General features: G+C 43.1%; 1 protein-coding gene across 1 annotated transcript; it reads right to left on the reverse strand.

Moving 5' to 3' along the window:
- Window positions 1–89: 89 nt before the first annotated feature.
- LOC120062673 (formin-binding protein 1-like) lies at window positions 90–22,778 on the reverse strand. Its single transcript, XM_039012720.1, has 15 exons — window positions 22,704–22,778; window positions 21,348–21,463; window positions 19,353–19,409; window positions 18,254–18,401; window positions 16,945–17,007; window positions 16,743–16,847; window positions 9,719–9,847; window positions 6,314–6,460; window positions 4,801–4,986; window positions 4,092–4,278; window positions 3,257–3,350; window positions 2,982–3,114; window positions 2,592–2,719; window positions 2,094–2,230; window positions 90–268 (listed from the first exon to the last, which is right to left on the reverse strand). Exons 1-15 carry the CDS (start codon window positions 22,776–22,778, stop codon window positions 90–92), a joined length of 1,884 nt encoding a protein of 627 aa, XP_038868648.1.
- Between the last annotated feature and the right edge of the window lie 4,713 nt (window positions 22,779–27,491).

A 27,491-nucleotide genomic window follows, 5' to 3' on the forward strand; every position in this document is an offset into this window, starting at 1 on the left:
CTTGGATATTTCGGAAACTTCAGGGGGGTTGAAATGTCAAAGAGATTTTTTATGTTTGTCCACCCATTGCCCATCTCATAAAATGACAATTATATGTATGTCATAGCACCTTTGGCATTTGTGTCGAAAAAGACCTTGATGTAAGATGTGGGTACGTATCCCTCTTCATCCTCGTTCCTGCGCACCCGCGTCCACCCGTCACCCTTATCCTCCTCGATGACATACAGCAGCTCCCCCTCGGCCATGGAAATGGTGCCTTCGTTCTGACCTGAGAAGGAGAGACAAGAAAGTAAAACGCCAAGTCATTGTTATTTTACAGTCGAGTGTGTTAAAATGTTACGTTCACAAAAAGCCTATGCTGCACCAAGTTTGTTAGTAATCATCTAACAATAACCTACAGTTGAAGTCGGAAGTTTACATACACCTTAGCCAAATAAATTTAAACTCAGTTTTTCAGAATTCATGACATTTAATCCTACTAAAAATTCCCTGTTTTAGGTCAGTTAGGATCACCACTTTATTTTAAGAATGTGAAATGTCAGAATAATAGTAGAGAATGATTTGTCAGCTTTTATTTCTTTCATCACATTCCCAGTGGGTCAGACGTTTACATACACTCAATTAGTATTTGGTAGCATTGCCTTTAAATAGTTTAACTTGGGTCAAATGTTTCAGCTAGCCTTCCACAAGATTCCCACAATAAGTTGGGTGAATTTTGGCCCATTCCTCCTGACAGCTGGTGTAACTGAGTCAGGTTTGTAGGCCTCCTTGCTTGTACACGCTTTTTCAGTTCTGCCCACAAAATGTATATAGGATTGAGGTCAGGGCTTTGTGATGGCCACTCCAATACCTTGACTTTGTTGTCCTTAAGCCATTTTGCCATAACTTTGGAAGTATGCTTGGGGTCATTGTCCATTTGGAAGACCCATTTGCAACCAAGCTTTAACTTCCTGACTGATATCTTGAGATGTTGCTTCCACATAATTATCCTCCATCATGATGCCATCTATTTTGTGAAGTCCACCAGTCCCTCCTGCAGCAAAGCACCCCCACAACATGATGCTGCCACCCCCGTGCTTCACGGATGGGATGGTGTTCTTCGGCTTGCAAGCCTTCCCCTTTTTCCTCCAAACATAACGATGGTCATTATGGCCAAACAGTTCTATTTTTGTTTCATCAACACAGAGGACATTTCTCCAGAAAGTACAATCTTTGTTACTGTGGATATAGATACGTTGTACCTGTTTCCTCCAGCATCTTCACAAGGCCCTTTGCTGTTGTTCTGGGATCGAGTTGCACTTTTTGCACCAAAGTACGTTCATCTCTAGGAGACAGAATGCGTCGTCTTCCTGAGTTGTATGACGGCTGTGTGGTCCCATGGTGAAGATGAACGTGGTACCTTCAGGCATTTGGAAATTGCTCCCAAGGATAAACCAATTTTTCTTCTGAGGTCTTGGCTGATTTCCCCATGATGTCAAGCAAAGAGGCACTGAGTTTGAAGGTAGGCCTTGAAATACATCCACAGGTACAACTCCAATTGACTCAAATGATGTCAATTAGCCTATCAGAAGCTTCTAAAGCCATGACATCATTTTCTGTAATTTTCCAACTTGTTTAAAGGCACAGTCAACTTAGTGTATGTGAACTTCTGACCCACCGGATTTGTGATACAGTGAATTATATGTGAAATAATCTGTCTATAAACAATTGTTGGAAAAATTACTTGTGTCATGCACAAAGTAGATGTCCTAACCGACTTGCCAAAATTATAGTTTGTTAACAAGAAATGTGTGGAATGGTTGAAAAACGAGTTTTAATGACTCCAACCTAAGTGTATGTAAACTTCCGACTTCAAAACTGTATGTAAATGGCATACATAGGTGAAATTTCAGAATACGCCTCAATGAGTCATATCCTCTTTACAGCACTTTATTCTTACCTGCAGGGAAATGTTTTAACCCAACTGTACATGAACTGTACATGACGGAAGAAGCCCCTTCCCTGTTATTTGAACCAGGTGAGACATGTTCTGAACAGTACAACAAACCCCAATCTAACAACAACACGTATTTTCAGAGGGGGCATTGGCGTACCTTCGAAAGGGTAGAGCGATTTACAGGTTCCGATAGTGGGGAGTGGGTCCTCGTCATCAAAGTCATCATCAAAGTCGGTGCTCCGAGATTTGAGGTGATGCTCTGTGCTATGATCCTCTGTGTAGCTTCCGTCCGGGCTAAGCGCATAAAGACGACAAACAGTTAAAGACCAACAACATGGATATTGTATGTGCAAACCCAAATATCATATCGTAAAAAGTTGCCTATATGGCCCTGGTGAGACGTGTGTCAAATCCATAAACCCATACATTTAAAGCCGTGTTAAAAAGCATACATTGAGTCAATAGACAGTCCTCGTTAGTTTTATTTAGAGCATAATAAATCATGTGCAACAAGCCCCCAAAGAAGTTTCAGTCAAATCATATAGTTCTCTGTTGTGACACACATTGTTAGCTAGCTAGTGCGAGGTTTGGTTGTGGTTTTTCAGTTTGCTGGTCCACTGATTCTGAGCTATAGTAATGTACACATTTGTTCTACCTCTCTCGGTTGACAGGTGCACAGTTGTTGTTGACAGGTGTAGTAGCGTTGGAGTCGTATAATCCACTTTGCCGTCTGTGTGGGTCACTCTTCTCTGCAAACCTTGTCTCCACCTCCAGCAGCCAGGCCTGTGGACAGACATCAAAAGGTTTCGACTCAACTCGATTTGTACATAAACTAGCTCCATGTGGGATATTTTTGATAGAGATCGGGAATGAGAAAGAGAGACAGATCAGGGGATAGACAGCGGTGAACGTGTCAGACAAGGGATTCAAACCCAGATTTTAGTCTGGAGCCTGCAGTTGGCAGCATTACCACTAGACCATACTCTGGCAAACATTAAATATCTAACCAGCATTGACATAAATCTTGTGTAACAGTTCAACTTACTTCATATTTCCTTGAATCCAGTTCTAACTTGTCAATATTTTGTCCGATCTCCTCTAATCGTGAGTCCACACTGTTGGGGTCCCCCATGTGTGGGTTCTTTACGTACACGTCCTTCATTTTAGTCAGAGCATCCCTACAATATAAAATGGACAGCTTGTCACATTCAGAATGAACAGGCATTCATACTGAAGAGTTGTTCCATTTTTAAATAGACCAGAATTAGTTTAAAACTTCTCATATAGATACACAATTTGACTTTCACACATTTACTCTACCTCTGATCCACCTCTTTTTGTAGCTCCTTGTTAATGTCATTGATTTTGGCCTGGAGCTTCTTCCTCCTCTGTTCAGGAGGCAGGTGACTACAATCTTCAGGGCCAGAACCCTATGGGAAAACAAACAAACCACCAAACAAACAAATCAACACCCAGACATACATAATCCTATTAAAGAAGCCTAACACCATGGAGAAGTGACTTTATATTGTTTTATATATGTTTTTTAATGTCTTTATATTGACTTCATATTGTTATCATCAACAATGAGACCTGAGCGTATTCAGTTGAAAGTACACACTTCAGCAATTTTCCTCTAGAGTGATCTAGATTGTACCTGTAATGTGTGCACTACAAAACAATATAGTCATCAACCAATCTGAAGAGTTAGGAAAACAGTCATGCTTACCAGCTTGAGAGAAAGCTTTCCAAGTGAGGGGAGACAATGGGACGAAAAAAGACACAATGTCAACATATGTTTGAAACTTTGAGACGGAAGTATGAAACTGTACAAGCACAAGCAGCAATGAAGGGTTGTGGATATTAAGATAGATGCCATGTCAGTCTGAACAGTTCATTCACCATTGGCAGCATTATATTTTATCCACCTACAGTATGAACAAATGTTAAACAATGAACACAATGAATACACACCATTCGTAGATTGGAAAAGAACACAGTGCCAGAATACACACAATTTTCTAATTATTGTCTGTAGGTAGTAGGCTCGGACGGATCCCATTCAAAGGGAATGAGCAATAGTAGGAGCCACTATCAGTAGCCCATAGTCACCACATCAATGGCTTAAGAGTCAATCTGCCCGTACAAAATCAACTTACCCCGCGTGTCAGACTCCTTAAACATTGCATTTTATGTTTGGAGGTCATGAACTCATTGAGGCGGTGGGAGAGGGGCTCCTTGGGCTGCTGGGGAGACTTGGGGCCGTTGGGCACGGCACCGGGTGATGGGGAGGTAGGGGGGGGAGGAGGTGGTTGGCGTGGGGAAGCTAACAAAGACATGAGCTATGGGTAAGGGTCATGGAGCGGTATGGAACAAAACAACAAAGAAATTAGGAAAATGAACACACAGAAATTATTTAAAATAATAATAATAATGAAACGAAGGACAACAGAAAGAATCTGGTTACTAACACTTAAGACAGCAGTGATTAAAAGAGCATGTACAGAGTATGAGCATGTTATTGTGTGACGACGAGAGAACACTGTGTCCAGCACGAGTTGAACGTTTAGATAAATCGTGCTTCCAAATAAGCATTTATTTCATATTACAAAGATGTACACTCTCCAGTTTAGGCAGACACCTGTGCCCCGTTCAGTTCACATTGTGGAACATTATCAGATAGAAATGTAATGAAGAGAGCGGACAGGATTCCTTATTCTTCATGTCAGAGAGACGTGTGCTCTATCTACAACATGTATTTCTGTCTGAACCTTCCACAACGCGGTGCCCTGCCGAACTTGGCCCTGGCTATTACAGTACAGTAGGTAGAGGGCAGTATTGTGGACTGAAGGTGTTGTTCTTACCTTGTTTCTCTTGAAAGGCCATAGTTTGCCCCTGCTGTTGCTGCGGCTGGGCTTGCCCTCCCCCCGCGAGTTCAGATAGCTGGACTCTGACACGGTCCGCCTCATAGACAGACTATAGTCCTCAACTTCTACGTCGCCAGGTGGCTCGAAGCCAGACTTGAAGGATTCCACCACCTGCTTGGTATCCTGTTGGGGGAAGTGATTTAATTCATGTATAATAGATGGTATATTATGAATATTCACCATATGTATTTCAGCTTGAAGGCACCGAACTGAACCAAATAGAAGAAAATAATTTGCACTTTAAAGTGGAAGTATTCCTCTCGAAAGCCAACGTCAAAACTACGACATGTAAAAGGGCGATTCCACGCCAGCGGGAGCAGGAAATATTTTTGGTATCTCAGATTGTTCTGGCAATTCTCACATAGAAACTTCATGGGATTTGAAATACTTTTTACATTTGCATCACAAACCAACATTATGATGAAAGTGGCAATTTTAGGCCCTTTTTAGACCTAAACTTGCCTCCTGTAAGACCTTATGATCTGTGAAGTGTACATGATACAGGCAACACCTTGGTGTCATTATACTCCTTTTAGTGTGCTCTTAAAGGAGTATGTCTAGGTTCTGAAATACAAATGTTCACATTCATTTATTCAACAGGAACTCCTTCTGCTGGGGATTTATCTAGACATACATGCCCTCTCCATATGTTAGAGCATGTATCAAGTTGTGTTTAGGTCTAAAAAAGGCCTAAAACTGCCACTCATCATGATTTTTTTTGAAAATGTTTTGTGATACATATGTAAAAAGCATGTGAAACATCCTTCTTGTGAGAATTGCCAGAACAATCTTAGATACCAAAAATCTTTTCTGCTCCCGCTGAAGTGGAATCGACCTAAACTCCCCTTTCAAGCGCATGGCTCTTGAAACTCACCACAGAAAGCATCTCAGAGTAGGAGTGCTGATCTAGGATCAGCTTTACCTTAGTTATAATCAAAAGCCAGGGGGACCTGATTGTAGATCAACACTCTTGGTCTGAGACACTTTATACAGTCCATACTAAAGCATTTATTTTTAACACCAGTAAGGCATATATCAATGAATGCCCAACATCTTGATTCCTTTGAGATATAGGATAAAACTGTCATTATCGGTGAGTCCGCTGTCACTATCGGTGAAAACACCCAACGACGCCTGTATGCGACTTTGCATAGCAACAATTCTCATTAATGTGAAAGTGGGAGACCATTAATAAAGTGCCAAAGTAAGCGTTCTGAAGGTGTGAATAATTGATGTCCTCCTATGGGCTGCTAACCCTTTACTGCTTCAGCGAATAGAACAATGGATGACTGCAATCACATTCTCTCCACACTTTGGAATAGAAATCCGGTCAAATAATGTCACAAACGTATAACAGATTTAGTCTGTGCACGTTCCACACAGTTTGTCACTATGTAAAACGACTGTACATAGCAAGAGCCATGTTATGCACACGCGCTAGGCTACTCACCGTTGTTGGCTCGATGGATGCTGCTGCATTGGTCATGCCATCTAAACATTTGCTGACAATAGGTAACACTTTCCGATTGACCTCTGCGTAAGTCTTCATAGACTCTCCCACTTTCTCGATCTTTTTCTCCTCCATCTCCTGTATTTTCTGCAACAAAGAGAACATTTGATTACTGTGCCTTCAAATGGAATGATGAGTTGCTAATCACATACACATCAGTTATATTGTAAATAGGGTGGATGTGAGTACTGGTGAATAATGTTTCTCCCTGAAGCACTTTGAGTGCCTGCAAGTGCTACTGTATAACTACAGTTCCTTCAGAAAGTATTCATACCCACGGACTTATTACACATTTTGTTAATGCCTGAATTCAAAATTGCGTCAATATATTTTTCTCACTAATCTACACACAATACCCCATAATGACAAAGTGCAAACATGTTTTTTGAATTTTCCCCCAAATATTTATTTAAAATGAAATACAGAAATATGTCATTTAGATATTCACACCCCTGAGTCACCCCATATTCACACCCCTGGGTCGTTACATGATAGAATCACCTAAATGCAACATGCAACAATTTCAAAGATTTTACTGAGTTACAGTTCATATAAGGAAATCAGTCAATTGAAATAAATTCATCAGGACCTAATCTATGGATTCCACATGATTGGGATACAGATATGCATCTGTTGGTCACAGATACTATAAAATTGGCCTCACAGGATCTCATCACGGTATCTCTGTGCATTCAAATTGCCATCGATAAAATGGAATATTGTCCGTAGTTTATGCTTGCCCATACCATAACCCCACCGCCACCATGGGGCACTCGCCCGCCCACACAACGCCATACACGTGGTCTGCGGTTGTGGTCACGTGGTCTGCGGAGGCCAGTAGGACGTACTGCCAAATTCTCTAAAACAATGTTGGAGGTGGCTTATGGTAGAGAAATTAACATTAAATTCGCTGGCAACAGCTCTGGTGGACATTCCTGCAGTCAGCATGCCAATTGCATGCTCCCTCAAAACATGAGGCATCTGTGGCATTGCGTTGTATGACAAAACTGCACATTTTAGAGTGGCCTTTTATTGTCCCCAGCACAAGGTGCACCTGTGTAATGATCATGCTGTTTAGTCAGCTTCTTGATATGCCACACCTGTCAGGTGGATGGATTATCTTGGCAAAGAAGAAATGCTCACCCTCAGGGATATAAACTAATTTATGCACAACATTTTTGAGAAATACACTTTTTGTGCATATGGAACATTTCTGGGATCTTATATTTCAGCTCATGGAACATGGGACCAACACTTTAAATTAGGGATGCACCAATATTACATTTTTGGCCGATACCGATATCTGATATTTCCTTGCCCCCACAAAAAACGAGACAGATAACCGATATTTGTAATAATTAGCGGCCTTTTAAGCATTCTAGTAAAGTTAAATAGTTGAAATGCACACACACACCCACACACACTGACCAAAAAGTTATTTTGTTGGCATTTACGTATGTCCCCATTACCAGTAAAACATAATCAAAACCTATTTCTTTCACTTACTTGCTGTGCTGTTTTGTTGCTCAGTTGTTCATTCTCAACCAGGATTTAATCATACATGTCAAGCAGTATGATCATACATGTCAAGCAGTATGAAGCAGTACAAAATCCTCGTTGACCCACTGTGGCTGACATCGCAGTCGTGAAGCTAATAGCAGTGACGCCCATAGCAAGTAGTTCGTGCATTTCAACAATGCTGTGTAACTCCGGTAGAGCAACATCTGAAAAATAGTGCCTACTTGGTAGTGTGTACCGGGGCTCGAGGTGCTCGACCAGTTAGCAAAAGCCAACATCATCCACGACAGAGAACGGTTGATTGAATTCCATTATCTTAGCGTTAATGGATTTCGCCTTTGAGTTGTCTCGCTGAAATGTTCTTACTCTTTCAAATGACTGCTCGACTTGAACTTGTTAAGTTGTTGGCATGCTTAGTATTATTCTGATTTTGTTCAGTGTAGGGCTATATTTTTCGTCATTACATCATCTACCTACGTTATATAGATATGCACCTCAGCTTTGACATCGGTTTTGCACATCGGCGTTAAACTAGGCATGGGCCGATGCCAATGTTGGCATTTTTAGTTAATATCGTCCGATTCCGATATGCTTACTGATGTGTCGTGCATCCCTGCTTTACATGTTGCGTTTATATTTTTGTTCAGTGTATATTTGCCAATATTCTTTTAAAATGTCTTCCAGCTTGTGAAGTTGGTTGTCAATCATTGCTAGACAGCCATCTTCAAGTCTTGCAATAAATGTTCAAGTCAATTTATGTTGAAACTGTAACTAGGCCACTCAGGAAGATTAAATGTTGTTTTGGTATGCAACTTCAGTATAGATTTGGCCTTGTGTATTAGATTATTGTCCTGCTGAAAAGTTAATTTGTCTCCCAGTGTCTGTTGGAAAACAGACTGGACCAGGTTTTCCTCAAGGATGTGCCTGTGCTTATAGCTGTATTCAGTTTATTTCTATCCTAAAAAACTCGCTAGTCCTTTCTGATGACAAGCATACCAATAACATGATGCAGCCCCACCATGCTTGAAAATATGAAGAGTGGTTGGCAATGCTGTGTTGTGTCGGATTTGCCCAAACATAACACTTTGTATTCAGCACATTTTTTGCAGTATTACATAAGTGCATTGTTGCAAACAGGATGCACGTTTAGGAATACTTTTATTGTGTACAGGTTTCCTTCTTTTCACTCTGTCATGTAAGTTAGTATTGCGGAGTAACTACACTGTTGTTGATTTATCCTCAGTTCTCATATCACAACCATAAAACTCTGTAACTGTTTTAAAATCACAATTGTCCTCACGGTGAAATCCATGAGCGGTTTCCTTCCTCTCTGACAACTGAGTTAGGATCTACAAACCAATAAATTCAGGCTAAATTCAGGCTGTCTTTTTTGCGATACATTAAAAAACCTCCTGGTCTTTGTGGTTGAATCTGTGGTTGAATTTCACTACTCGATTCAGGGACCTTACAGATAATTGTACATGTGGGGTACAGAGATGGGGTAGTCACTCAAAAATCATGTTAACGACTATTTTTGAAAACCGAATGAGTCCATGCAATTTATGATGTGATTCGTTAAGCTAACTTTTACTCCTGAACTTATTTAGGCTTGACATAACAAAGCGGTTGAATACGTATTGACTCAGAAATTCTACTTTGACATTATGGGGTATTGTGTATAGATCAGTGACACAAAATTGAAATTTGATCAATTTTAAATTCAGGCTGTAACACAACAAAATGTGGACAAAGTAAAGGGGTGTGAATACTTTCTGAAGGCACTGTATATAAAACCAATCAATTAGTACTGTGAGTGAGGTTAAATACCTGAAAGATGTGAGGTATAAGGCTATAATAATGTTCATTCTGCTCCTTGTTAAACTTCTGCAGGTAGGTGAGGTATTCATTCTTGCTGTCCTCTGCCACTTGGTGTTTCAACTGGGCCTGCTGTCTGGCCTGTATACAAAGAGGAGGTTCAGAGATGGATTAACGATTCACACACCAACAAGTAAACCCTTCAAAGATCAACAGAACTCTAACAAAGCACATTTCGCGTTAACACGCATAACAACATCCGGATGATTCTTCACAAAACTATAAGAAAAAAACATTTTGGGGGTGGGGGAAGTCAAAAGTATTGGTTAGTGTCACGTAATGCGACACCGCAATCCACGTTGAATGTTTACAATGACAAAATGATGGAAACATCGACCATAACAAACAACAACAAGAACAAAAGAAAAAGACAAAAGGGCTCCTTTTGCATGCACATAACCCACAAACATACAATATGAGCACTGAGACACACTGTACACTGACAGGACAAGGTCTAGATGCTGTTTCAGCAGACAGTTGAAGACTGTCTTCATAACACCACAAAACTGAAGGGTAACATTTTGTATGCCTAACAGTATTCGTTGCAATCTTAATTATCTCGGGTTAACCCTGAACTAAAATCTCATGTAATTGGTCAGCTACTCGAATAAATTCCGGTTCCATACATGTTAAGAGAAGAGATGAAAAGATGAAGAGATGCTAGAACGAGGAAGGGAACGGGAATGAAGAGCTCCACTCGCTCTCTTTGCAAGTTACGGGCCGAATGTGCCCTCCTCTTCCGAAATTCCAAAGATGATAGCACCTGTGAAATCGTGATGTGTGCAAATAACCTGTGATGAAAAACACAAACACTGGAACTACTGCTGCTCGTTATCCCACCCATCCCACTCCTTCCAGACAGATTCTAGGGTATCAGTTATATTTACGTATATCTGTCCACGAGAGATTACAATCTCAGCAATTATGCATTTTATTTGTGTCTATATTTGTTATTTGTGTACAGTGCCATGAAAAAGTAGTTCCCCCTTTCTGATTTTCTCTATTTTTGCCCCCTTACACTCAATAACCACCTTTAGCTGCAACCAACCAAGTCAGTTAAGATCAAATTCTTATTTTCAATTACGGCCTAGGAACAGTGGGTTAACTGCCTTGTTCAGGGGCAGAATGACAGATTTGTACCCTGTCAGCTCAGGGATTTGAACTTGCAACCTCTCGGTTACTAGACCAACGCTCTAACCACTAGGCTACCCTGCCACCCCAAATTCTTCCTGTAGTTCATGATCAGTCTCTTACGTCACTTTAGAGGAATTTTGGCCCACTCTTCCATGCAGAACTGCTTTAACTCAGCGACATTTGAAGGTTTTCAAGCATGAACTGCTTGTTTGAGGTCCTGCTACAATGCCATTCTAAAAATTAAAATGTGTTGCTTTTAAGCCATTCTGACGTAGACTTGCTTGTGTGTTCTGGATCATTGTCTTGCTGCATGACTCAGCTGCGCTTCAGCTCACAGACGGATGGCCTGGCGGATGGCCTCCTTTAGAATTCTCTGATACGGATCAGAATTCATGGTTCCTTCAATGATGGCAAGTCATCCTGGTCCTGAGGCAGGAAAACATCCCCAAAGCATCATACTACCACCACCATGCTTGACTGTTGGTATGAGATTCTTTCCGTGGAGTGCAGTGTTTGGTTCTTCCCACTGATCCAAAACACACAAGCAAGTCTACATCAGAATGGCTGAAAAGCAACTCATTTATTGTTTTGGAAAGGCCTACTCAAAGTCCAGACCTAAACCTTACTAAGATGTGGTGACAGGGCCTGAAACGAGCAATTCAGGCTCGAAATCAAATGTCGCTGAGTTAAAGCAGTACTGCATGGAAGAGTGGGTCAAAGTTCATCCACAGCGATGTGAGAGACTCTTTAACAACTACAAAAAGTGTTTGGTTGCAGTCATTGCAGCTAAAAGGTGTTAAAACCAGTTATTGAGTGTAAGGGTGCAATTACTTTATGACACAGGGGCATTGTTTATTAAATAAATGAAATAAGTATCCAAATGTTGTGGTATTTATTGACTCAGGTTCCCTTTATCTAATATTAGGATTTGGTTGAAAATCTAATAACATTCAGTGTAAAAAAAGATGCAAAATTCGACAAAAATCTGAAAGTGGGCAAATACTTTTTCACAGCACTGTATACAATACGAGTCAAAAGTTGGGACACACCAACTCATTCAAGGGTTTTTCTTTATTTTTACTATTTTCTACATTGTAAAATAATAGTGGGTTGACGTCGGTTGATTGTGGGGGCCAAGTCATCTAATGCAGCACTCCATCACTCTCCCTCTTGTTTAAATATCCCTTAAACAGCATGGAGGTGTGTTGTGTCATTGTCCTGTTGAAAAACAAATGACAGTCCCACTAAGCGCAAACCAGATGGGATGGCGTATAGTTGCAGAATGCTGTTGTAGCCATGCTGGTTAAATGTGCCTTGAATTCTAAATAAACTACCGACAGTGTCACCAGCAAAGCATCCGCAAACCATCACACCACCTCCTCCATGCTTCACAGTCGGAACCACACATCCGGAGATCATCAATTAACCTACCCTGTGTCTCACAAAGACGCGGCGGTTGGAACCAAAAATCTCTAATTTGGACTCATCAGACCAAAGGACAGATTTCCACCGGTCTAATGTCCATTGCTCGTGTTTCTTGGCCCAAACAATTATCTTCTTCTTACTGGTGAATCAACCATGAAGGCCTGATTCACGTAGTCTCCTCTGAAGAGTTGATGTTAAGATGTGGCTGTTACTTGAACTCTGGGTCTTCCATTCCTGTGGCGGTCCTCATGAGAGCCAGTTTCATCATAGCGCTTGATGGTTTTTGCGACCGCACTTGAAGAAACTTTCAAAGTTCTTGAAATTTTCCAGATTGACCGACCTTCATGTCTTAAAGTAATGATGGACTGTCATTTCTCTTTGCTTATTTGAGCTGTTCTTGCCATAATATGGACTTTTACCAAATAGGTCTATCTTCTGTATACCACCGCTACCTTGTCACAACCCAACTGATTGGTTCAAACTCATTACGAAGGAAAGAAATTCCTCAAATTAACTTTTAACAAGGTACACCTGTAAATAAAAATGCATTCCAGGTGACTACCTCATGAAGTTGGTTGAGAAAATGCCAAGAGTGTGCAAAGCTGTCATCAAGGCTAAGGGTGGCTACTTTGCAGAATCTCAAATATAAAATATATATTTCATGATTCTATATGTGTTATTATATAGTTTATGTCTTCACTATTATTATACAATGTAGACATTTATAAAAAATAAAGAAAAACCATTGTGTCCAAACTTGTGACTGGTACTGTATATGAATATGTTTATATGTGTCTTCACTAAATTATCATTTGGAAATCCTGACCCCAGCAGTTTCTTACTGTAAATACCCATTCCAAACCATAACTGTGTCCCTTTCAAGCCTTAGAAGATCTTTGGAGATCTTAATTTGAAATGACGCTCCGAGTGAAACAGACAATGTTATGTCTATGGGTATACATTGAACACAGAGACAGATCCTCACAGACCTCGTAAACCTACCTTGAGAGAGCACCGCTTTGAGACATGTTAGAAAACAAAAACACTGAGTTAGTTTCAGAGCACTACAGGCAGGTTTTAGACGTTCTAATTATGTGAAAGTATTTTTTTTAAATGATTATTTATGTACTGAATGAATTACTAGACTGCAAAAAGGCTTGAACTGTAAGGAGCATAGCGGTTACAGTGCATTCGGGAAGAATTTACAGATTTTTACACATTTTGTTACTTTACAGCCTTATTCTAAAATTGATTAAATACAATTTTTACCTCATTAATCTACACACAATACCCCATAATGACAAAGCAAAAACAGGTTTAGAAATTTGTGCAAATTTATTAAAAATGTAAAACTGAAATACCACATTTACATTAGTATTCAGACCCTTTGCTATGAGACTCGAAATTGAGCTCAGGTGCATCCTGTTTCCATTGATTATCCTTGAGATGTTTCTATAACTTGATTGGACTCCACCTGTGGTATATTCAATTGATTGGACATGATTTGGAAAAGCACACGCCTGTCTATACAAGATCCCACAGTTGACAGTGCATGTCAGAGCAAAAAAACAAGCCATGAGGTCGAAGGAATTGACCTTAGAATTTCGAGACAGGATTGTGTCGAGGCACAGGTCTGGGGAAGGGTAACAAAACATTTCTGCAGCATTGAATGTCCCTAAGAACACAGTGGCATCCATCATTCTTAAATGGAAGAAGTCTGTAACCACCAAGACCCTTCCTAGAGCTGGCCGCTCGGCCAAACTGAGCAATCGGGGAAAAGGGCCTTGGACAGGGAGGTGAACAAGAACCCGATGGTCACTCTGATAGAGCTCCTCCCATCTCCTCTGTGGAGATGGGAGAACCTTCCAGAAGGACTCAAATCTCTGCAGCACTCCACCAATCATGCCTTTATGGTAGAGTGGCCAGACAGAAGCCACACCTCAGTAAAAGGCACATGACAGCCGGCTTGGAGTTTGCCAAAAGGAACCTAAAGGACTCTCAGACCATGAGAAACAAGATTATCTGGTCTGATGAAACCAAGATTGAACTCTTTGGCCTGAATGCTAAGTGTCATGTCTGGAGGAAACCTGGCACCACCCCTATGCTACGGTGAAGCATGGTGGTGGCAGCATTATGCTGTGGGGATGTTTTTCAGCTGCAGGGACTGGGAGACTAGTCAGAATCGAGGTAAATATGAACGGCGCAAAGTACAGAGAGATTCTTGATGAAAACCTGCTCCGGAGTGCTCAGGACCTCAGACTGGGGCAAAAGTTCACCTTCCAACAGGACAACAACCCTAAGCACACAGCCAAGACAACGCAGGAGTGGCTTTGGTACAAGTCTCTGAATTTCCTTGAGTGGCCCAGCCAGAGCCCGGATTTGAACCCCATCAAACATCTCTGGAGAGACCTGAAAATAGCTGTGCAGCGAAGCTCCAACCTGACAGAGCTTGAGAGGATCTGCAGAGAAGAATGTGAGAAACTCCCCAAATACAGGTGTGCCAAGCTTGTAGCGTCATACCCAAGAACGCTCAAGGCTGTAATCGCTGCCAAAGGTGCTTAAACAAAGTATTGAATACAGGGTCTGAATACTTATGTAAATATGATATTTATTTTTTTGTTTGTTTTTATAAATTTGCATGATGAGGGGAAAAAACAATTGAATCCATTTTAGAATAAGACTCTACCGTAACAAAATGTGGAAAACGTCAAGGGATCTGAATACTTTTCTAATGCACTGTATGAGGAGAAAGCTGAAGTCTCTACCTATCCACTGGTGTAAATCCCCTTTCCGATTGCCAGTTCATCTACTAGCATTTGGAGATCACAAGACGTCGCTTGGTCTGGTTTGGGTAGAATCGCTGAACGGATTTTCAAGCCTGACATCTTAAAATTGCCCTCGCAATCATGGCTTTCAAGTTATCGAGATTTTTAAATAAGACACAGACAGTTGAGGACATTTCTAACTTCTTTTCCTATTGTAAACGAGTAGATCCATGGCCCATGTGGAGGATGCGTACAAGGTAATGTGGATCGAGAAGGAAATTCATTGCTGTACAATGGCCATCTGGGTGTATTCTTTCCATGCATATTACATGTTTGCATTTTTGGTGACATGACCCACATTGCATACTCTATGAATATGACCATACCGCATGATTTATGCCCTTTATGGAGGGGTGGTGGGGGGGGGATTCTTATGACATTGTCAGCAGTAAGACTTGAGTTTGATTTACAAACAGACAAGGGCTGTCGCTTTCAAATGATATGTCACTTTCTATTTACTGACACATTTTTTTGTTGGGGGGGGGGTTCCAAAACAACCAAACAGAGTTTGGTTATTTGATTTTGTTTATTTTAGTTCATATTAGCTTCATGAGATTCTTGACTTGTGTACAGTAGGTGGTACATTTCACAGCGTGAAGTCAATAGCGCCTGAGGAGGTTTGCAAACTTTTTGCATCTTTGTACAGATACAGGCAACCGTGCAATGTCACAATATCATGGCCAAATGAACTGAAATCAACTCAATGACCTGGTTTGAAGTTACTTAAATGTGATTTGGCCAGATATTTGTAACCTTTTGCACATTTTCCCCCCATCTGTCCCATAGATTTTTGGTTAGTGGTGTCTTAAATTAGCTGGATTAGTAGTGGTTGTTTAATAAACTCTAAACAGTGGATTACCGTCTCTAGACTACTGTCAGGGTAAGGAATCATCAAACTCTAAGGTCTAAAATACCAAACTTATCTAAGTAACAACATTCTAGGGAAGTTCTTTCGACTGGCAGAAAGCTAGGGCAATGTTGATTTCAAACTTCCTGAGCTCAGGGATGTTGCATGTTGACACTACTGTACATTGAGTTACCTTTGTTTCTACAGTACATTGGACAGATCGGATACCTGATAAACATGTCAAAGTAATATCACTGTTTTTTGCAATCAATACTGAAATAATAGTACCGTTTTTGGAATCAGCAGTACACTGGTACAGTAACACAGCTTGGTTACCATCTGAGGCATTACATTTAGAGGGAACAATGAGAAAAGCCCATAGCTGGAGCACTGTACCACTGTCTACCAGCAGTGATTCATATTTGGCTCCAACCCAACTTCCAACAGGGCCACAGCACTCTCTTGTCAGTGAAGCTGTTGCCACGCAAACCATGCTTACGGCTTAATGAGTGGGTGAGTGGTGACTAAGAGTAGCTGCACTTTTACACACACACACACACACACACACACACACACACACACACACACACACACACACACACACACACACACACACACACACACACACACACACACACACACACACACACGCGCGCGCACGCAAGGCACTCGCAGTCACCCACCCACCCACGCACACACACACGCACCCACACACACCGCTACCCATTGTCAGTCAATAACTTACTTTTTCGACGTCTGCTTTGGTCACATTGATGTCAGCATCAATCTTGTCAAAGTACTGCTGGGCTCGGTCCGCCTCCTTGCAGTCTCTCTCAAATCTCCGTTTACTCTGAGGAGAGGCAATTCACATGTCAAGTTGGAATGGTTCAGTCGCATATCGTTCATCTCTTCAATTACTCAAACCTACTCATCGGGACGACACTTACGGATTCCAGTTGTTTCCAAGAATTCTCAATGTGTTGCTGAGCTCTGCGGCCATCATGGAAATGCTGAGTAAAAAACAACAAGTTAAAACACTTAAAACAGTAGTAGAATCATTTCTGGTTTGAACTCTGAGCAATGTAGTATCTATAACTAGACAGTCAAGAGACTTCTAAATTTCTTACGGCAGCTCTTACGATACTCCTTATGATGAATGAAAAAGCTAGACAAAACACACAATATACACAACAAAAAGGCATAACATCTGCTACTTAGCCTTTGCATTGAAGTAAATCTACTGAGCCAAAACTAAACTAACTTGTGACTTGCTGATGTACATATTCTTGACTGATTCAATGCTGCTCACAGCGTATAAAAAGACTTTCAAGGGAATTCACAGATGAAGACTCAAAGGCACTTCTGCTTTTGATTTAAGTTGAATTAAAATTATAGGAGCCGTAAATATGAATGTGTTAATGTGATGTACAAAGCTTATGTTCAATGCCTGGTTGCATGACCTCATTTAACTTAGACCATGTTCTGGTTGGGAATTTAATGAATGAAAAAGCATACATTGGAGTGAGCTATCGATGAAAGCTACCTCTACTACACGTTACAAAATAAAAACAATCCAACATGAACGGCCGTCCAGAATTTCTTTTTTAAAATAAAAGTAAGAACTATTAACTCTTCTGGCACTGAGCTGAGCCATCGTCAAAGACATGCTGTCAGACAAAAGGCCACAACCAACGCCTTACAAAACTATGTGTGGGGGGGGGGAGAAAAGAGCTGTTGTACATTCCACCCCCCCATCATATTAGTTCCAGCCACCAGCTCCAGACAGAGACCTGGTACACTTATGAGTAGCACCATAGTTGAGGCTACTATGGATTGGTGGGGGGAGTAGGGTCAACATGTTCCCAATCCATTGACCTGGATACTTGACCCAGTTCCATCCCTGGGATGTATTGGATGTGGCGGCATACAATTGTGAACAACATCAGACCAGATTCTCAGCTTGATCCCTGGCTGTGTGGTACAGAGCAATGACAATCACCAATGACATATTTGCATCTGTTCCAGCAATTGCATTTGCTGATTTGATTTTTGAGAGTGGGGATAAAACATGTAAAAAAATGTTTTTGGAATCATCGAGCTGCCACTGTTTGACCAGGGATTGGCTGGTTTGGCTCAGATCATGTGATATCAATAATCTCTGCGTAGTCTAGCCACAAAATAGTTTTGAGCCGCCAATGAGCATGATCTGGGAAAGTACAATTCATGTCTAAGTGAGCAGGAAAGGGGACTTTTTACCGATTTCCTCTCTGCTTTCAGCTCCTGGATGTAGCGTGTCAGCTCACAGATGATATGAGTGGTGAGATTCTCAGCGATGACCTCGTGTTGTCCCGCATAGTCGTTCAGCTCATTCAGGGTCATCAGGAAGGCCCGACAGGACGTATACCTGGTAACAAGACGAGAGGTGACCACAAAACGTGTTTAAGAACACTCACTTATTTCACATTTAATTACTCTAATCACAACGGGAGGGAGCCTAGTGGTTAGAGCGTTGGGCCAGTAACCGAAAGGTTGCTGGATCGAATCCCCGACCTGACAAGGTACAAATCTGTCGTTCTACCCCTGAACAAGGCAGTTAACCCACTCTTCCCCGGTAGGCTGTCATTGTAAATAAGAATATGTTCTTAACTGACTTCCCAAGTTAAATAACATTTAAAAAAATACAAAAACAACAGCTTTATTACTACGCATACTGAGATTAATGTATTAATGTAATACTGTTACTGACGATCGTAAGGAATGTTTGCGTCAAATTTATTATCATAGGAAATAATTAATAGGTACTATTATGTTCTCTTTCTTTATCAAGAGAGAATATTCCCGTGAATATTCAAATTATATAATTTACTGACCACTTCGACAGTGTCTTTAAACGATAGGACAAACATAGAATTAGATTTTTGTGATTTCGTGACTAAGAGGGGAAATAAGACACGGATAAAGCCCTCATCCGGCACTACTTCCTTCAAAGGCTTCCTCCCTTGCCTTAAGAAAAGTCTCACATTTTCTTTCAAAAGGTCACTCTGTTCATGTGTCTTGGAACTGTCCGACTGCTTTGCACATATGATGAAGGACAACGTCTTGATGAAAAGACAATCCTTGTGGAAAAACCCTTGGCTTTAGCTACACAGTTTTCTCCGGGCAGAAACGGAGTGTTTCGCTGCAAGCCATGAAAGTGCAGCCTTGTTAATCTAAAACAGCTATTTTTACCCACTAACAGCCGGTAATGAGTGGAGATGGTAAATCAGCTAATGAATCATCACAAAGATAATAGCCACATTAATGTACACGGTCAACCTGATATTGTGAACATTAATCCTTGATGCATTTCACTCACTTGTATTCGTCTTCCTCTCTTGAGTTTTTCTTGGGCTGATATTTTTTAGAGAGGTTTCTGTTAGGGAATGGGAACACATTTCAGTACAGGCGTGGAAAACATGCAGTACACTGTAAATCAGGGACTGTGGAGAAATACAGAGGGAGATGTGTAAACACAAATATTGTATGTTTGTGTACTCATGGGAAAGGGACGCCCAGCGACAGGATATCAAAAGTACAAGCTGATTGATGGATAATCCTCTGTGTACCTCTGCATCTGGGCCTCATATGTACACATTTCTAAAATCAACAGAGCGATTTGACAAGAAAGAGCAGCATTAGAGGGGCAGTATCAGGAAGTCATCCCTTAGCTGTAATGTAAATCTCAGGATGATTCATCCAACTGGAGATAGAGCCTACACTTACTATGAAAGCATAACGGTATGTGCAAGATTCACCTTGAAATATCATCATACTCTCTGTACAATGACGCTTATGAAAGAAAAAAGATAAATATTACATTTGTAATTATACATCCTCTGAGTGGACTATCGTAAGCAGAAACTGAGGCTAGAATAATGACACAGCGGTAAAAAAAATCTCCCCCTCTGACTGGTAGCCTCCACTGGTAGCCTCCACTCCCTGTGCTCTGATCCACACCATCTATTCTGATGTGTTGCTAGGCAGATTGCCAGCCGCGCCAGCCGCCTCTTTTTGTCTGCTTGCAGCCACATGACAAATCTGGATCCTGACACCACAGCACATGGCACAAATCCCATACGCCCAAATTCATGTTAACACTTTGAAAATAAAATGACTAACAAGCCCCTAGCTGTCCGTTTTCTCTAGTCTTTTTAAGCACCTGCTTGTCTTTTGGGGCTTTTTGCATCATTTTGAAGGCTTAATTCCTCCATTCAGTGTCCAATCCGTGCTTTCCATAGTCTGGTTTGTTTAGTCTAAGGTTGCCTTAATCAATATACTACATCAACTGTACTATCAACTAACATATGTAGAGAAATCAAATCTATTATGGTTGGTGATGAAAAACCACGATTTAACAAAACACTTCATATGCAACTTAAAATGGTGCCATTATCAATGATACTGGCTGGAGAACAAAACACACCCAATGAATAATCCAGTTCAGAGCTGATCGCAGCACTATTGCTGAGGCAGAAAACCTCTTGATATGATCTCCAGAAACAAGGTTGATGATTATGCATGCAGGAATTTGCTGCTGTGTATTCCTTGGTGAGTGCACGGCAGACAGTGATCCAAGTCATCCACTGTCCCCGGGGACTGCTCTGTCAGAGACTATCACTGTCTGGCAATAACCCCATATTATACAGTGGGAAGCTCCCAAGACCATTGGAAGAAAACGAATGTGGGTCATTGCTGTGGATAACCTAGTAACCATGGTAATGCGTTGCCTACCCGGCTTACACTTCCGGTTGCACGTAGTTAAAGGCCTGTATGTATCTGTATTAATCCATTTCACTTTGTTGCTACTTGCTACATAAACTACCACCTTTGGGTAGGCCTGGCTACATTCACCTCCGAATTTAGAAGATTGCCTTGAAGTGAGCTGAAATTCATCCATTTCATTTTTACCTTTGTTTAACCCGGGGTTATTGAGAAGGCATTCTCTTTAATTACAACAGCCACCTGAACAAGACGGTGCAGTGATACAGTAGAGAGACAGCTGACATGTACCACTGGACCCTCTTGCCCTGGTGTATGCATGTCTGAAATGTATATGAAAATGTGGATACCAGAGATAATTTTGTCACTTGTGAGCATCACCTTATGACATGCATTGCACTTGAGTGTGGCATGACTTGGATGACATTGGTGATGCAGGCTCTGTAGTCTTTTATCAAAGTTACTGAAATCAACAAAACATACCGAAACATATGTTTTAGTAGTACTGTAGGCTTCTCATACTGCAACGCCTCAGCCATGAGAGACATGGCAAAATCAAAATGGGAAGAGGGTAATGTTTTCCCGGCCTTACCTGATTTGCTTTGCATAGCTGATTTCAATTTCAGATCTCTCTTTAACAAACTTTGTATACCTCTCCACAAACTCAATGCCCCAGTGGGTGTGCTTTTCCAAGTTGTCAAACTGGTCCTATAAGAAAAGAGATTAAGAATAAAATAAGATATAATAAGATAATATGATCAAAACAAAGCCATATCCTCAAGTTAATTCCCAAACTCACATCCAGTAACTAGACCAGGTTACACCACCTCTGATGTGTATTTTCTTCCTAATTAATTTGGCAGGCAAGAGGCAATGTTTATGAAAAATGTATAGAAATTAGCTATTACGGTTAAGTTAGAGAGGGATAGAGTCCACAACAGTCTTTGTTGAAACAGTATGTCTGTTGCAACAGCGGGCTAACACTTATGCACATTGTATGTGGGCCTACAACATAAACTACAGGAGACAAATTGGGAATACAATAAGACTATTGACTTTCAGTTGGTGAGGTGTAATAGTATATGTTGTGAACTCAAATTAACATATGTAGTGGCGGGTTACGTTTGCATCTCTGCAACGCATAGCCTATTTGTGCACACCTGTAGGCATAACATTAAAAAAACAATCCTCTTCAACTATAGGCCTTGTTTCCATTTCCAAACAAAAACTAATGCCACGACGTTACACATATTTCATGCATTATTTTAGACGTCACTCTCTCTGATATTTGCAATAGGCCCTTCTATGTGCGGAAAAAACGTAGTGTATGAGAATCCGTTCAACCTGCCGGCCCTGTTATTCATTGTTCTAGCTTTAATAGCTATTTCAGCTATAATGTGAATTAAGGCAGACAACGGAGGAAACCCATTCCCAAATGCGTAGCCTACAACACCGCTCTCGGGGGCAACGTTTCAAATGAAACGTTACTAGAGTCGCTATGTAGCTGTACGTGCACAGTATGGACCCCATTTGCAATGGCTTAGTGATTGTAATAGGCTAATCGGGTAGGATGTTGAAAACTAGCCTATTGCTTCTAACGTAGGCTGTATGGCGGGATAGATTTGTCGTTAAAAACAAAAGTAGGCTATATTAATTCGTGACTGTAAAATCAGATGCTGTAGCCGACCGTGTAGTCTAACAGTCGACCCAGTATAGAATCGGCCACTATGCCTCCGATAATAAAGGCTGCATGCACGCGCAGAGAAGCATCATGGCAGCAGGAGCTTTAAGCTCGCAACCTTGTTGCAAGACGATGCCACCCACATGTCGTTTGTATCGGAACAGATCAAAGGTTGTCCATCAAATTAAAGCAATAGTTAAAACAGGTTTCATTAACAAATATATTTGCGCCGCTATCACTCGGTCGTGCTTCCGCGGTTCTACTTACCCACAGCTCTGTCCCCCATCTGCAACTCATCGTTTCAGTGCAATTTCTTCCAAATGATCCACGATTTCTATGCATGCGTCCAATGATATTATTCAGGCCTATATCTGAGTACCAACGTATGTCATAAGATCCCACAATGTTTGTGTAGCTTTTCACCGACGCATTCAGTCATAACAAACGGTGTTTTGCCCTCAGATATTGGGTTGATTGCTTGCTCCTACATGTGGGGCATCCACCCGCCTAGCCCGATGACAGCACGCAGCAGCGTGCTTCACAGAGAAATCTCTGCTAGAGCCTCTGCTCACGGGTAGAGTCTGGAGCGCTTGCTGTGATGGACAATGAAATGATAGGCTTTGTGATACTCAAAACCGTGGATATGTTTTTGAACAGTACATTTACACGTGGAACTATTACAGGTTCAATTCCAGTAAGGCACTCCAAAAGTTGCCGTGATGGTTTTATTTGATAGGGTAATGTAATAAAACTGGATAATGTGATGAATCAGTTGGATAATGTAATAAAACTGTTGAATGGATAAGGTAATCATTTTATCTGAATAAGGTTGATAACAGCTTACTATACAATGCTACAGCTAATAAAACAACTGAAAATAACAACATGATTACTGTCACTATGTTAGTTCATTGAAAGCACTTTGAATTCTGTTGAGCTTGTTATGTTGACTCTTCAAGACTTGTTGCCCTGTGGAGTGCATGTTTGGCAAGTTGAACTATCTCCTGTGGGATCAGAGAGAGGTCATTCAGAGGTTGAGCTGATCAATTACCTTGAAAGAGTTGAACTATACAATAAAGCAATAATAATAATCAGACATGTGTAGTAGACCTACATCTGAACCCCTAAAAAACAAAAGTTTGTTTTGTATTTACCTGCAAATCAGTCTTAGCCTACATTAATTGCATTTTAGGCACAATCAATGACTTATCTTATTTAATTCAAAGGGCCTCTCAATCTGCTTCAAGACATCTGGTATCTTCTCAGAAACTAACTCAGGTATGACATCACCTGGGAAAACAGTCACACACACAGTAGCTTCTACCCATTAGGGCTTCTACCCATGTCACGACTCCCGCCGCCCGTCGCCGGTCTTCTAGCCATCGCCGCTCCACCTTTCATTTTCCATTTGTTTTGTCTTGTTTTTCCGCACACCTGTTTTACATCCCCTCATCACTCTACGTGTATATTATCATCTGTTCCCTCCATGTCTGTGTGTGTAATTGTTCGTTACGTGTCATGTGTGACGCTTCATGCTGGTTTTTCACCGGGTCTTGTTTGGAACCCGTGGTATTGTATGCTGTACATTATTTGTGTGACGAGTGCGCTATTCACTTTTGCCTTTGGCGGGAGTGTCGTTACACAGTTGCGTCGGACTGTTTTCCTTCTGCCAAATAAAGTGTGCCTGTTCACTCATCTCTGCTCTCCTGCACCTGACTTTAGTTAACCAGTTGCGCACACTGTTGACAGAATTACATACCTACCATGGAGTCAGCAGGAGCAGGTACCCTGGTTGTAGGGGTCGAGGAGCGCGTCAGAGAGCATGCGGCGATGCTGCAACATCTCGGCGCCGCAATGGACCGCGTCGTCCAGACCATGGACCGCTGGGAGAGTACAGGGGTTACCACTACTCATCCCTCCTGTACCCGGTCCCAGTGTGATGCGTCTTGCCCTTCCCTGGGAATATGATGGGACGGCGGCACGCTGCCAGGCTTTCCACTACCGCTGGACCTATACCTGGCCACCGATTACCCGGCTCCCTCAGGAAGGGAGAGGGTGTCCGCCCTCATCTCGTGCCTCTCGGGGAGAGCTCTGGAGTGGGCTAACGCCGTGTGGGGAGAAGGAGATGCGGCGTTGGACCACTTCGAGGAGTTCACCCGCCGCTTCCGTGCAGTCTTTGACCACCCTCCCGAGGATAGAGCTGTGGGTGAACGCCTCTTCCACCTGAGGCAGGGGACGAGAAGCGCCCAGGAGTTCGCCCTGGAATTCCGGACCCTAGCCGCCGGAGCGGGATGGAACGACAGGGCCCTTATCGACCACTACCGCTGCAGCCTGTGCAAGGATGTCCGTCGGGAGTTGGTCTGCAGGGATACCACCCTCACCTTCGACCAGCTGGTGGACCTGTCCATTCGGTTGGATAACCTGCTGGTCACCCGCGGACGTCCAGAGAGGGCTCTGTCGGTTCCCTCTCCCAGCACCACCGCTCCGGTGCCTATGGAGCTGGGAGGTGCTGCGCTCAGGGAGGCCAGAGGAGGGGCTTTCACGTGTACCATCTGTGGCCGCAGAGGTCACACTGCTGGTCAGTGCCGGGTTGGTCCCTCTGGGGGTTGAGGCAGCAGGCAGGGCACTCTGGCGTCACCCCAGGTGAGCCTGCACCCCTCGCATCCAGAGCCTTCTGTTGTACACCTGTTTGTGCATGTAACATTTCCTGAGTTTTCCCCGCATTCCCAGCATAAGGCGCTCATCGATTCAGGCGTGGCTGGGAATTTTATTGACAGAGCATTTGCCCATAGTTTAGGGATCCTTATTGTTCCAGTGGTTAGGCCATTCCCAGGTCACACATTGGACAGTCGACCATTAGGGTCCGGGTTGCTTAGGGAGGCCACCACTCCCCTGGGCATGGTGACGCAGGGGGGTCACGAGGAGAGAATCAGTCTCTTCCTCATTGACTCTCCTGCGTTTCCCGTGGTACTTGGCCTTCCCTGGTTAGCTCGTCATGACCCCAACATTTCATGGCAACAGAGGGCTCTCACGGGGTGGTCGCGGGAGTGCTCGGGGAGGTGTTTAGGGGTTTCCGTTGGTGCTACTACGGTGGAAAGTTCAGGTCTCCACCGTGCGCATCCCCCCTGAATATGCTGATTTGTCTCTTGCCTTCTCCAAAAAGAAGGCGACTCAATTACCACCCGATCGACGGGGGGATTGTGCGATAAATCTCCTGGTAGACGCCACACTTCCCAGGGGTCACGTGTTTCCCCTGTCACAGGCGGAGACGGCGGTTATGGAAACATATGTCTCCGAATCCCTGCGTCAGGGCTACATTCGGTCCTCCACTTCACCCACCTCCTCGAGTTTCTTTTTTGTGAAGAAGAAGGAGGGAGGTCTGCGCCCGTGTACTGACTATCGAGGTCTAAACCAGATCACTGTGAGGTACAGTCACCCACTACCTCTCATTGCCATAGCGATTGAGTCAATGCACGGGGTGCGCTTCTTCACCAAACTAGATCTCAGGAGCGCATACAACCTAGTGCATATCCGGGAGAGAGACGAGTGGAAGACGGCTTTCAGTACCACCTCAGGGCACTATGAGTACCTCATCATGCCGTACGGGCTGATGAATGCTCCATCAGTCTTCCAGACCTTTGTTGATTTTCCGGGACCTGCACGGTGTAGTGGTGTATATCGACGACATTCTGATATACTCCGCTACACGCGCCGAGCATGAGTCCCTGGTACGCAGGGTGCTTGGTCGACTGTTGGAGCATGACCTGTACGTCAAGGCTGAGAAATGTCTGTTCTTCCAACAGTCCGTCTCCTTCCTAGTGTACCGCATTTCCACTTCAGGAGTGGAGATGGAGAGTGACCGCATTTCAGCCGTGCGTAATTGTCCGACTCCCATCACGGTAAAGGAAGTGCAGCCTTTTCTAGGGTTTGGCAACTACTACCAGAGGTTTATCCGGGGTTTTGGTCAGGTAGCAGACTCCCATTACCTCACTGCTGAATGGGGGACCGGTGCAACTGCAGTGGTCGGCTGAGGTGGACAGGGCTTTTGGTCACCTGAAGGCTCTGTTTACCCCCTGCTCCCGTGCTGGCTCATCCGGATCCCTCTTTGGCGTTCATAGGGGAGGTGGACGCGTCCGAGGCTGGGATAGGAGCCGTGCTCTCTCAGCGCTCGGAACGCCACCAAAGCTCCGCCCCTGTGCTTTCTTTCCGAAGACGCTCAGCCTGGCGGAGCGAAACTATGATGTGGGGGACCGGGAGCTGTTGGCTGTTGTCAAGGCTCTGAAGGCGTGGAGACATTTGCTTGAAGGGGCCTAACACCCTTTCCTCATCTGGACTGACCACCGCAATCTGGAGTACATCCGGGCAGCGAGGAGACTGAACCCTCGCCTGGCAACGTGGGCCATGTTTTTCACCCGTTTTTTTTCACCCTTTCTTACAGACCAGCTTCCCAAAACATGAAGGCAGACGCACTGTCCCGGATGTAATGACACAGAGGAGCGGTCCATGGATCACACTCCCATACTCCTGGCCTCTTGCCTGGTGGCACCGGTGGTGTGGGAGCTGGACGCGGACATCGAGCGGGCGTTACGCACAGAGCCCACTCCCCCCCAGTGTCCAGCTTGGCACCTGTACGTTCCGTCTGCTGTCTGCGACCATTTGATCTATTGGGCCCACACGTCACCCTCCTCTGGTCATCCTGGCATCGGTCGGACGGTGCGTTGCCTTTGTGGGAAGTACTGGTAGTCCACCTTGGCCAAGGACGTGAGGGTTTATGTTTCCTCCTGCTTGGTGTGTGCCCAGTGCAACCCGTTCCACAACAGCCGTGGTCGCACCTGTCGGTGGACTTCTTGATGGATCTTCCTCCCTCACTGGGCAACACCACGATCCTGGTCGTTGTGGATCGGTTTCCTAAGTCCTGCCGTCTCCTCCCTTTGCCCGGTCTCCCTACGGCCCTACAGACTGCGGAGGCCCGGGTTCACTCACGTCTTCCGGCACTACGGGGTGTCTGAGGACATAGTCTCTGATTGGGGTCCCCAGTTCACGTCCAGGGTCTGG

Source organism: Salvelinus namaycush, chromosome 18 (assembly GCF_016432855.1).
Source record: "Salvelinus namaycush isolate Seneca chromosome 18, SaNama_1.0, whole genome shotgun sequence".
NCBI lineage: Eukaryota > Metazoa > Chordata > Actinopteri > Salmoniformes > Salmonidae > Salvelinus > Salvelinus namaycush.

Bases quoted from the DNA above. Each gene is read 5' to 3' on its own strand.
- LOC120062673 (XM_039012720.1), bottom strand. From the start codon at position 22,778: ATGCATAGAAATCGTGGATCATTTGGAAGAAATTGCACTGAAACGATG. The intron at 19,410-21,347 runs GTAAGGCCGGGA...ATTCCCTAACAG, and splicing joins AGCTATGCAAAGCAAATCAG to AAACCTCTCTAAAAAATATC. The intron at 4,987-6,313 runs GTGAGTAGCCTA...TTCCCCCAACAG, and splicing joins CATCCATCGAGCCAACAACG to GATACCAAGCAGGTGGTGGA.